Source organism: Monodon monoceros, unplaced genomic scaffold (assembly GCF_005190385.1).
Source record: "Monodon monoceros isolate NGI ecotype Baffin Bay Population unplaced genomic scaffold, NGI_Narwhal_1 Super_Scaffold_18, whole genome shotgun sequence".
In the NCBI taxonomy this organism is placed as follows: Eukaryota; Metazoa; Chordata; class Mammalia; order Artiodactyla; family Monodontidae; genus Monodon; species Monodon monoceros.
Genome location: NW_021703774.1, coordinates 160,550,887 through 160,561,788, shown reverse-complemented (window position 1 = coordinate 160,561,788; position 10,902 = coordinate 160,550,887). Strand labels below are relative to the sequence as shown.

Genomic DNA, 10,902 nt, shown 5'->3' with positions numbered 1-10,902 from the left:
TACCCCTCCCTCAAAATTCAGACCACATACCCCTCCCTCAAAATTCAAACCATATACCCCTCCCTCAAAATTCAGAGGCTCCCCTTGGCTGGAAATCACAGCCCTTCCTGGTCTTCCTGTCTCCAGAGTCCCTGTCTTTTCTCCTCCTGGCAACCAGAGGGATGTTTCTAAATCTCTAATCTGTTTATATGGCTTTTCTGCTTCAAACCAAGCCCTCATACCCTAGCTTGACCATGAGTCCTACAGGGCAGAGAGCAGATCTCCCAACCTACTCATTGCCTGGTGTGGTGCCGGGCACACAGCTGACATGAAAGAGCATCTGTGAGCACGTGAATCAACATACATCCATGGCACCTTGGTTCTGGCCGTGGGCCTGAAAGCTTGGGCCTGGGCTGGGGAGTTGAGTGCTCACAGCCACCCCTACCCATTTCTGTTGCTCTAACTGAATCCTTCTTCAGCACTAACTGGAGCTACTGGAGCTTGGCCTCTGCCTGGCCCCTGCCTCCCCAAGCCAGGCTGAGCACACCCAGAATCCTTTTCTTCCCCACTGGCTCCGAGGTCAGGACTTTACAGGTGAGAACATGATAAACCCTCTCCAGGCTCCGATCCCATATGATCTCTCCCAGAAATTCCAACTCTGGGTACCTGAGGCTGTCTCCCTCCTCAGGGCCTGGGGCTTAGGGCAGATGGGCAAAACCTGGTCCCCCACACCCAGCCACTCACCCGGACAACCCTCCTCAGGGAGCCAATGCCTTGGGTACTCCATGCTGGCCCCAGAGCTCCAAGTTCCACATCTCCTTCAGGCAGGACCAGCTTCTGGCCCCGGAACGCCGGCTCTTCGTATAGCACCCAGCTGCGGGCACAAAGACCTAGGGTCACTGAGTGGGGAGACGATGTACCCACGAGACAGGGTCTCTGGGTAGCTGAGGGGGTTTCTGCCAGGCACTTCTCACTGGGCACTTCCCACTGCCCTCACATCCCCCAGGTTCACACGCAGGACCCCGCCAGGAACTCCGGACTCACCAGCCTCGTACCACCCGTATGGAAGCCACGCGGGCCCAGCCGGAAGCATCAGCAGTGTCTTCCCAAACCTCCCTGCTGCTGCCTTGGCAGCCAGGCTCCGAGAAGAGCGTCATCTGGAGAAGGCACAGAGGGGGTCCTCAGGCCCTGTCCACAGATCCCCCACCTCCTGCTGCCCCACCCATTTGCCCCCCACTCCCTACCTTTCCAGGCCTGGTGTTCAGTTTGCCCTGGGTCTTCAACGCTGAGCTCTGGAATGGAGAGCGGTGATAGATCTTATGGGGTTGCCTCCTTACTGTCTCCCCCAACCTGCCATTCCAGGAACCCCACATCCTCCCTATGGCCCTCCACCCCCAAAGAGCTGGCCCACAAAGGATGCTACACTTGCTCCCAACCCCCTGGTACCTTCATCACTCTGTCCCTGGAAGCTGTCCCCTTCCCCAGCTTCCAAGATATCAAGCCCTTTGGAATCTACAGTGCAAATCTGCTGTTTGGATAGGGAGACAGAGGCCCAGAGAAATGTGGTCACACTGAACTAGACCTCAGACCCATGCCCCTGGCCCCTGGAGACTCTGCCCCCCAGTATCATGGTCCTCACACCATCCAAACCCTGGCCCAGATGAGGCCAGGCCCCCTGCATTGCCCACCCAAGGCCTCACTTACCCACCCCTCCGGGGACTGGGCACATGCAGGCTTCTCTGGAGGTGGCCTTTCCCTGTAGAGCAGGGGCAGCTGTCCTGGCACCTTCTTGAGCCCTGGTGCCCTGTGGGGCGGTAGAGCGGATGGTTTTGTGTCCAGTGGTTCCAAAGTGGGGGCCTCCTTGAGGGCAGGCACCAGGCCCCCAAAGAGAAGGCTGCCTCCAAGACGGGAAGTGGGCCGGCTGCCTGCCTGCCACTCTGGCCCGACTTCTGGGTGGGCATCCTTGGCACCTGCTGTGTGCTTCTTCATCATCTCCAGAAGAGAGCAAGAGACCTGGGGGGGTCGGGCAGGGTGGGAGTCCCAGGAGGGGCTGGGCCTGGCTTTCTCCTGCCTGCGCTGGAGCTTTTCACTGTCGCTCAGGTAGGGGTTCTGTGGTTCCTCCTCCTCCTCCTCTCCCTTTTCCTCTTCATTTGGTTCCAGTGCGGGCACCCCCTGGGGGCTGGGTCCCAGCACCCATGGCCCAGGCTGGTCCTCCTCGATGGCAGGCAGCGTGGCGTATATGGCCAGGGAGGAGGAGCGGGGCGATCGTGGCAGCCGGTGAGTGCGGAGGATCTCGGGGGGCTCCATACTCCGCAGGGTGTCCAGGAAAATCTCCAGGTCAGCAGTCAGGTCCACCTCCTCCTCCTCCCTTGATGGCTCCGGGAACGTCTTGCCCTCGGTGGAGTCAGGGACAAGCTGGGACTCCAGGCTGGCCTCTGCTCCTATCAGCCTTGGGGCAGGGGGGCCTCCTGGGCTGAGGGATACCTTGCCCCCTGAGGAGGAGGGGGCAATGAGAGCAGTAGGGCCCTGGACAACTACTTTCTGGGTGGAATATGGGACAGTAGAAGCACCAGGGCCCTGGACAACCTCTTTTTGGGTAGGAGATGAGATGGGGCTCTCCTCAGATTCCTGAACCTCCCCTTCCTGTTTGGGGGGTGGGACAGCAGGAGCTGTCAGGCCTTGACCAGCCTCCTCCTTGGTGAGAGGAGGGGCAAGGCTGCCTTCAATACTCTGGACAACCTCTTTTTGGGTGCTATGGCTGCCTTCTGGGGCCTGGGCAACCTTGGTTGCTTTAGGGGATGAGTCAGCAGGAACCCCAGGGCTCTGCACTACATCTTTCTGGGTAAGGGAGAAGATAGGGACATTTTCAGAGTCCTGAACAACATTATTCCTTGGGGAGGATGGAGCAGAAAGACCTTCTGGGCTGGTGACAGCCTTCCTTCTTGTAGAGGATGGAGCAAGAGATTGTCCAGGGACTGTAAGAACCTCAGGCTTCACCGTGGGCAGGCTGGTGGCAGCAGGGGGATCTGGATGCCCTTCCCCTTCGACGGAGGGCCAGGCCTGGGGTCCCCTGGGCTCGAGAGTCAGCTGGGCCCTAGCATGGGTAGGTACTTCCGGCTGCTCTGGGGGGTGACCTAGGCCCAGGGAGGGGGTTTGGGTCTGGAGTCTGGGAGAGGAGGGTACTGGTGTGTGACCCTGAGAGGTCTGGAGAGGGAGCTGGGTGGGGCTGGATGCTCTCTGCACGCTTGGGACCTCATAGACCCTGGCATCTGGGGCTTTGTCCTGGTCTCGGTCCAGGTGGGTTGCAGGGACATCCTGGTTCTGAGGCGGGTGGGCATAGTCCGGGAAGCCTGCGGGAGCCAGGACAGATCCGTCCTCTGGCTCTGCTGTCCCCGTCTCAGGCAGCTGCCCCAGGGCTGCACCCTCTGTGCTGCCCAGACCTGGACTCCTTGTCACAGCAGCCAGGGGCCTGGGAAACCGGCTGGCGGGTGGGCTCCACCCAGCAGGCACAAGGCTACTTAGCAGCTCCAGGGCCTGGCTGCGGCTGGGTGAGTCCTCGGCTCGGGGGCTCACCACCACTGCCTGCACCACGCGGGCAGCATTGCGGCCCCTGGGCAGGGCCTTGCTCGGGAGCGTTAGCCCCACAGAGTTCGTCACAGAGCTGTTCACCTGTCGGTGCACGTGCCCTCCCACCACCATGGTAGTCTGCACAGTGCGTGTCACCCGCCGTTCCTCGAGGCTCCGGGAGCTCCCGCCGGTGAGACTCACACCTGGGTTGGGCCTGGGCTCATGGGGCCCATGCACCAGCGCCAAAAACTCAGTCTTGGCCGTGGCTCCTGGGCTCGGTGGCTCAGTCCTGGGGTCCTGGGGACTGCCATCACCCTGGTCCACAGCCTCCTTTGGCCTTCCCACTGGCCTTTTCTGCTTGGGGGGCAGCGTGTACTTTTTGGAGAAGATGGGCCCATGGCTCTGGAGGCTTTTGGAGCCAGTCCCGTCCCTGGGACCCTGGTGACTCATAGTCTCTTCTTCCAGCGCAGCAAAGCCATTGACTTCCTCCCGACGGTGGCCATACTCAGACATCTCCTCCTGGCGGACTTCCAGCTGGGCCCCTGATACCAGGGACACCTTGTGAAAACGGTGTTTGCTCTCTTCCTGGGCAGGGGGCCACTGCCGCCATGTCAGTGTGGTACTCATCACTCGGGCCTTGGCCCGAGCTGGGGGCCCACTGGCCTCCTCCTTGTTGGGCCCCAGCAACGGATCCTGAGGTGTCCTTGGCTCACTGTGGTCCAGATCACTGCAGAGGGTGCCGGGAAGAGGAGAGACAGGGTCGGGCGTGGTCAGGGTGGCTGTCTGCAGTGCAGAATCACTCCCCCTGCCAAGGTCAGGATGAGTAACCGCAGGCAAATCATGTGAGCTTTGGAGCCTTTGTTCCTTCATCTGTAAACCGGGCACGATACTCTCAGATCTCCCACCCCTCTCCCTACTTTCAGGTGTTCTCTTTGCCAGGGTCCTTCAAGGGGTGAAGCTAAGGGCTAAGCCTAGAAGGAGAGAGAAGGGAGAGAGCAGAAAGGCATATGGGTCTGACCCACTGGTCTGTGGATGGGGCTGGGACTCTGCCCAAGGAGCCCTGGGGCTAGTCCTCCAGGAGCTGAAAACTAGAAAACCGAAAAACTGAGAATTAGGCAAGTGATGTTCTGACTGTGTTTCTGATCGCTATAAAGGAAGGTAAGGAAAGACAGCTTTGGCCTCCAGCAAAGTTGGGTTCCCCCTGGCCCTGTCACTCACTAGCAGGATGACCTTGGGCAGCCACTTCTCCCCGGCAAGCTTCAGGGCCCCCAGGCACAAAACTGGAATAACAAGAGTATATGCTGGGTTCACAGGGTTATTGTCAGCATCCAGTAAGAGAGAATAAAAACTCACTTTATGAGAAAAACAGATATCGTATATTAACGCATATATGTGGAATCTAGAAAAATGGTACAGATGAATCTATTTGCAGGGCAAGAATAGAGACACAGACGCAGAGAACGGACGTGTGGACATGGTGGAGGGGGGAAGGGGAAGTGGGATGAATTGGGAGATTGGGATTGACGTATATACACTGCTGAGTGTAAAATAGCTAGCTAGTGGGAAACTGCTATATAGCACAGGGAGCTCAGCTCAGTGCTCTGTGGTGACCTAGATGGGTGGGATGGCGGGGACGGAGGTCTAAGAAGGAGGGGATATATGTATACATATAGCTGATTTAGTTTGTTGTACAGCAGAAACTGTCACAACATTGTAAAGCAACTATACCCCAATTAAAATTTTAAAAAAAGAAATAGATGTTAAAAGAAAAAAACTCACTTTATAAACTAAAACACTGGCTCATAAGCTTCCTCGTAAAGAACAAATTATTCACTATGGAAAACAGTATGGAGGTTTCTTAAAAAACTAAAAATAGAGCTACCATATGATCCAGCAATCCCACTCCCAGGTATATATTCAGAAAAGATGAAAACTCTAATTCAAAAAGATACATGCACCCCAATGTTCATAGCAGCACTCTTAACAATAGCCAAGACATGGAAGCAACCCAATTGCCCATCAACAGACGACTGGCTTAAGAAGATGTGGTATGTAAATACAATGGAATATTACTCAACTGTAAAAAAGAATGAAATATTGCCATTTGCAGCAACATGGAGTATTATACTTAGTGAAGTAAGTCAGACAGAGAAAGACAAACATTTTATGATATCACTTGAATATGAAATCTAAAAAATAATACAGGGGCTTCCCTGGTGGCACAGGGGTTAAGAATCCGCCTGCCAATGCAGGGGACACAGGTTCAAGCCCTGGCCGGGGAAGATCCCACATGCCGTGGAGCAACTAAGCCCGTGTGCCACAACTACTGAGCCCATGAGCCACAACTACTGAAGCCCACGCGCCTAGAGCCTGTGCTCCACAACAAGAGAAGCCACCGCAATGAGAAGCCCACACACCGCAATGTGAAGCCCACACACCGCAATGGAGAGTAGCCCCTGCTCGCCACAACTAGAGAAAGCCCGCGCACAGCAACGATGCAGCCATAAATAAATAAATAAATAAATAAATAATACAAATGAATCTATATGCAAAACAGAAACAGACTCACATACATCGAAAACAAACTTATGGTTACCAAAGGGGAAGGGGAGGGGATAAATTAGGAGTATGGTATTAACAGATACAAACTACTATATATAAAATAGATAAGCAAAAAAAAAAATAGATAAGCAACAAAGATTTACTGTATAGCAAAGGGAACTATATTCAATATCTTGTAATACCCTATAGTGGAAAATAATCTGAAGATACATATAACTGAATCACTTTGCTGTACACCTGAAACTAACAATTATAAATTGTTATTAATTAACTACACCTCAATTTAAAAAAACAATAAATTATTTATAAATTATAAACAAGGGACTTCCCTGGTGGTCTGGTGGTTAAGACTCTGTGCTCCCAATTCCAGGGGCCTGGATTTGATCCCTAGTCAGGGAACAAGATCCCATGTGCATGCTGCAACTAAAAGATCCCACGTGCCACAACTAAGAGCGCAGCCAAATAAATAAATAATTTAAAAAATTATAAACAAACGTTCCCACTTTGCACATGAGGGGGGGAAGGCTCAGAGAGGTTAGGAAACTTGCCCAGAGTCACACAGTAGCAGAGGCAAGAGTTAAACCCAATCCTAAGTGCTTAACCACCGAATCAAATTCCCTGATGTATCTGGTAAACTTAGACTCTGTGGTTTGGGGGTTTACTTTTATTTCACCTCTTTTTTTTTTTTTTTTTTTTTTTTGCAGTACGCGGGCCTCTCACTGTTGTGGCCTCTCCCGTTGCGGAGCATAGGCTCCGGATGCGCAGGCTCAGCGGCCATGACCCACGGGCCCAGCTTCTCCGCAGCATGTGGGATCCTCCCGGACCGGGGCACGAACCCGTGTCCCCTGCATCGGCAGGCGGACTCTCAACCACTGCGCCACCAGGGAAGCCCCTGGAGGGGGAAGCCCCTGGGGGTTTACTTTTAAAGGAGGCCATACAGTCCTGGAGGGGCCAGTCAGCTACTACGACTTCCAGGCTGCACTGAGCAGGGCAATCCTATTCTCAGGCCTCAAGGACCCAAAAGGTCAGCTTGTTCCACATCAGCCTCAGTACCAGCCTGTCTTCAGCTCCTCCTTTCTGTGAGGCAGCCCCCAGACCATTATAAGGGCAGTTAAGGCCGGAAATGGACCCATGCCCCCAACTTCCCTCCTCCCTCTCTATTCTCCTCCCTCCTGAGAGGCTGGTAGAACCCAGAACTTTGGCCCTGTCTTGTGGCCCCAGCAGTGACTCAGGTTTTATGACGGGCAGAGATGAATGGGGATGAGGCCCAGGGAAGCCTGACCTGACTTGGGGACCACTGGTGGCTGTGACAACATGTGGCCTGGCCCAGGACGGGGTCTGAGTGGCCCAGGACGGGGTCTGAGTGGCCCCAGAAAAGCCTTGTATATGGGGGAGGTGAGGGACTGAGATGGATGCGTAATCCTTTCCCCGGGCCAGAATTCCTGAGAGCGACACACTCAGACACCTGAGGCCCTGGATTGCAGCACTTCCCTGAGGCCTGACCCTCTCCCCTGTCCTCCTTGCTGAGGCTCCCCCGCACATGGAGCTTCACGCCTTGATGAGCCCCTGTCCCAAGTCTAATCTCCATTTCTGAATAACAATAACAACTACCATTCGCTGAGATTCCCTGTCCGTGACAGCAGACAGTAAGGGTCAAAGCCTGGGTTCTAAGTCATTTATTCATTCATTCATTCATTCAGCACTAATCGTGTCACGTGATGCACTAGGCCCTGGTTAGGTTCATCCAAAGCCAATTTTCTCTTGGAGGTGGTATCCTAGGAGTCCAGAAGTCAAAGAATTAGACATAAAAACAGGAACCACATTTGGAAAGCCTCCATAGGCTTTGGCAAAGCAACAGGAGAGCAGCTTCAGAGGAAGCCATTGGTAATCCAGCCCCTGGACAACACTCCCGATAGTCATTCATTCCACAAGCATGTGATCATTTGTTTCTGCTTGCATACCTCTAGCGACAGGGAGGTCGCAATTTGACAGCTGACCTGTCCCATCCCTGAATAGTTGTGATGGCTAGAATGTTCTTCAAACTATGCAGGAATCTGCCTGCCTATAGCCCTCCCCCATATTGTCCTTCCTCTGAAGACACACCCCAATGACCCAGGATGCCTCTCCCAGGCCAGCAGAGATGCCCGTTCCCAGAGCCCTCTCTTCTTCAGGGCCCCAGACCATAGGTGGATTTGTCACAGGTTAACCTGTGCCTTCCAAATCAGGTGTGTGGGGCTGGGAAAGGGAGAGGCTGAGGAGGGGGCAGGGGGAGTGTGGGAAAGAGCCTCATCTAACCCGACACATCCTGGATTCTCCCCGCTTACCTGTGAGTCACCCACAAACTAGGTCAAACCAGCCCACAGGCGTACAAGCTTGTGCTACGTCACACACAGACACACACGGCACAGACGCACAGAGTCACACAGGCACAAAAACGCACATAGATGCTTACCCCAACGTACGCAGTCAGACACACAAACACAGAGTCAGTCACAGACACTCGGGGATATACACACAGGGACACAGCAGACACACAAGTCACACACATACACAGAAACACAAACACAGTGACACATGCACACACATTAACAGTACACACACACACACACACACACACAGAGTCAATTCACAGCCCCCAGCCCTCCTCCTCTTGAAATTCACCCTTATTTGAACAGATGCACACACTTGGATGCATACACATCTTACATTTCCAGACCCAATTGCGTTGTGCCTCCCCACCCCCCACAGTTGCCAATCCTGGCCCAGAGAACCCTCCCCCAGAAAGGGAACAGAGAAGGATGACACCCCTGGAGGTCCTCTTCCTTCCTTTCTAAGTGAGCGCTTGCCTCCTGCGAGTCTGTCATTATCCACCTGTGCCCAAAATAGTCAGGGAGTAGAAGATGGAGCCCAAGTCCCCCAGATGAACCGCCTTGCTCCTTCCTTTCCCCTCTCCAAGGACTGCCCCTCCCACTCACCCTCCCTTTCTCTGCAGCCCTTCTCCCCCAGCTGGAGCACAACCTCCCCCCGCAGCAGGTCTCTGAGCCAGCCTGGGTCGCACATGTCCCTCTTCCTTGTCACAGAATCATTACCCTGACTCCTGCCCAGAGGCCTGGTCATCCCTGATGCTGCCTCTGCTGACACAGTACTGCCAAATCTGCTCCACGAGGTTACAGAAAGCTCTGCAGTCCACACTCAACACTCCACTGCTTGCACAGGGCCACCGAGGCCTCCGTTAGAGGCAAGAGAGAGAAGTAGTTAGAACACAGGTACCCGGGTTCAAATTCTGGGCCCTTCACTTTCTAGTTGACTTTGAGCAGGTGATGAAACCTCTCTGAGCCTTAGTTTCCCTATTGTAATTGGGGTGGGAAGGTGGAGAGCAGGATTAGTCCAACTTCATGGGGCTGTTGTGAGGATTAAATAGAATTATGCTTAAAAAACGAACCATAAGCGACAGCCACCACCATCATCGTTAGGAAATTTTCAGAGCCCTGTTTGAGGCCCAGTGCCCTTCCTGGTGGTTCTAGAGAGATCCCATGTTCATCCCCTCTTCAGTGAGTTTTAGGGGACACATCCTTCCACCTCTGAGCCCACCAGGCAGATTCAGGAAAGTAATTTCAACACAAATTAAAAACAGAGGCTTGGGAAACTCAGTGCCTGACTCCGTGGCTGCCAACACAGAACCATGTGGGGTAATTATTGCCGTGACTGAAGCTTTATTAATAAGCATCCCTGAGCTTCCCTGGTGGCGCAGTGGTTAAGAATCTGCCTGCCAATGCAAGGGACACGGGTTCGAGCCCTGGCCCGGGAAGATCCCACATGCCGCGGAGCAACTAAGCCCGTGCGCCACTACTGAGCCTGAGCTCTAGAGCCTGCAAGCCACAACTACTGAGCCCACATGCCACAATTACTGAAGCCTGCGCTCCTAGAGCCCGTGCTCCGCAACAAGAGAAGCCACGACAATGAGAAGCCTGCGCACCGCAACGAAGAGTAGCCCCCGCTCGCCGCAACTAGAGAAAGTCCGCGTGCAGCAACAAAGACCCAAAGCAACCAAAAATAAATAAATAAATAAATTTATTAAAAAAATCATCCGTGCTATTTCAGCAGCCCAACTCTCTAGAGTTCAAAGTATTTTCCTGTAACCACCTCCTCCTTCCTCATCTCCAGCTACCAAATCTACCTGACAACTCAAGGCCCAGAGAAGTTAAGCAACTTGCCCCAGGACATACAGCACTTTGGCTGAGAGCCTCTTCTCAGGCTGGGAATGTGGTCTCCGGAACAGAACGAGGGAATGAGGGTGTGTTGCTGAGGATAAGGTGATCCGTCCCCCATCCTCTCCATGACAGGATATCCCCCTCCTCAGTCGGACAGAGGAATAGGGAAGCACTGGGCCCCAGGATGTAGCCTTTGGATGAGGGGAGGGAAAGGAGGGCAGAGTTGGGAAGGGGAGGGGATGGCAGGGTCAGCTCACCCCCAGGGAACTGAATGAATGGGCCTTGAGTTGGAGAAGCCCGGAGACAAGATAGAGACCCAAGAGGGGGCAGCCAGGCCGGTTTCCCCTCCCCGCGTTGCTGCACGTGGGGCAAAGTCGACTCACCATCTATGCGGGGACCCAGGCATCTGGCCAGCCTGGAGCTCCTGCCGCTGGGCCGTGCTCCCCTGATGTGGTGGGGCTCTCAGCCGGGGCTCCTGAGGCAGGTCCGCCAGGCACCCTGTGATGGGGCGGGGGCCCTGGGGAGGCTCTTGCCAGCCCCTGGATTCCTCAGGGCCGCAGGCGTGGGGAGCTGGTTGGGCCAG

The 10,902-nt window shown here is 54.4% G+C and overlaps 1 protein-coding gene across 1 annotated transcript in view; it reads right to left on the bottom strand.

Moving 5' to 3' along the window:
* CRYBG2 (crystallin beta-gamma domain containing 2) overlaps positions 1 to 10,902 on the bottom strand; it is a 24,361-nt gene extending 13,459 nt beyond the window's left edge. Inside the window, exons 1-5 of the mRNA XM_029230983.1 lie at positions 10,703 to 10,902; positions 1,684 to 4,273; positions 1,224 to 1,271; positions 1,024 to 1,136; positions 724 to 853 (exon numbers count right to left, since the gene is read on the bottom strand). Coding sequence (XP_029086816.1) covers positions 724 to 853; positions 1,024 to 1,136; positions 1,224 to 1,271; positions 1,684 to 4,273; positions 10,703 to 10,725 — 2,904 coding nt within the window. The 5' untranslated portion in view covers positions 10,726 to 10,902. The remainder of the gene's footprint in view (positions 1 to 723; positions 854 to 1,023; positions 1,137 to 1,223; positions 1,272 to 1,683; positions 4,274 to 10,702) is intronic.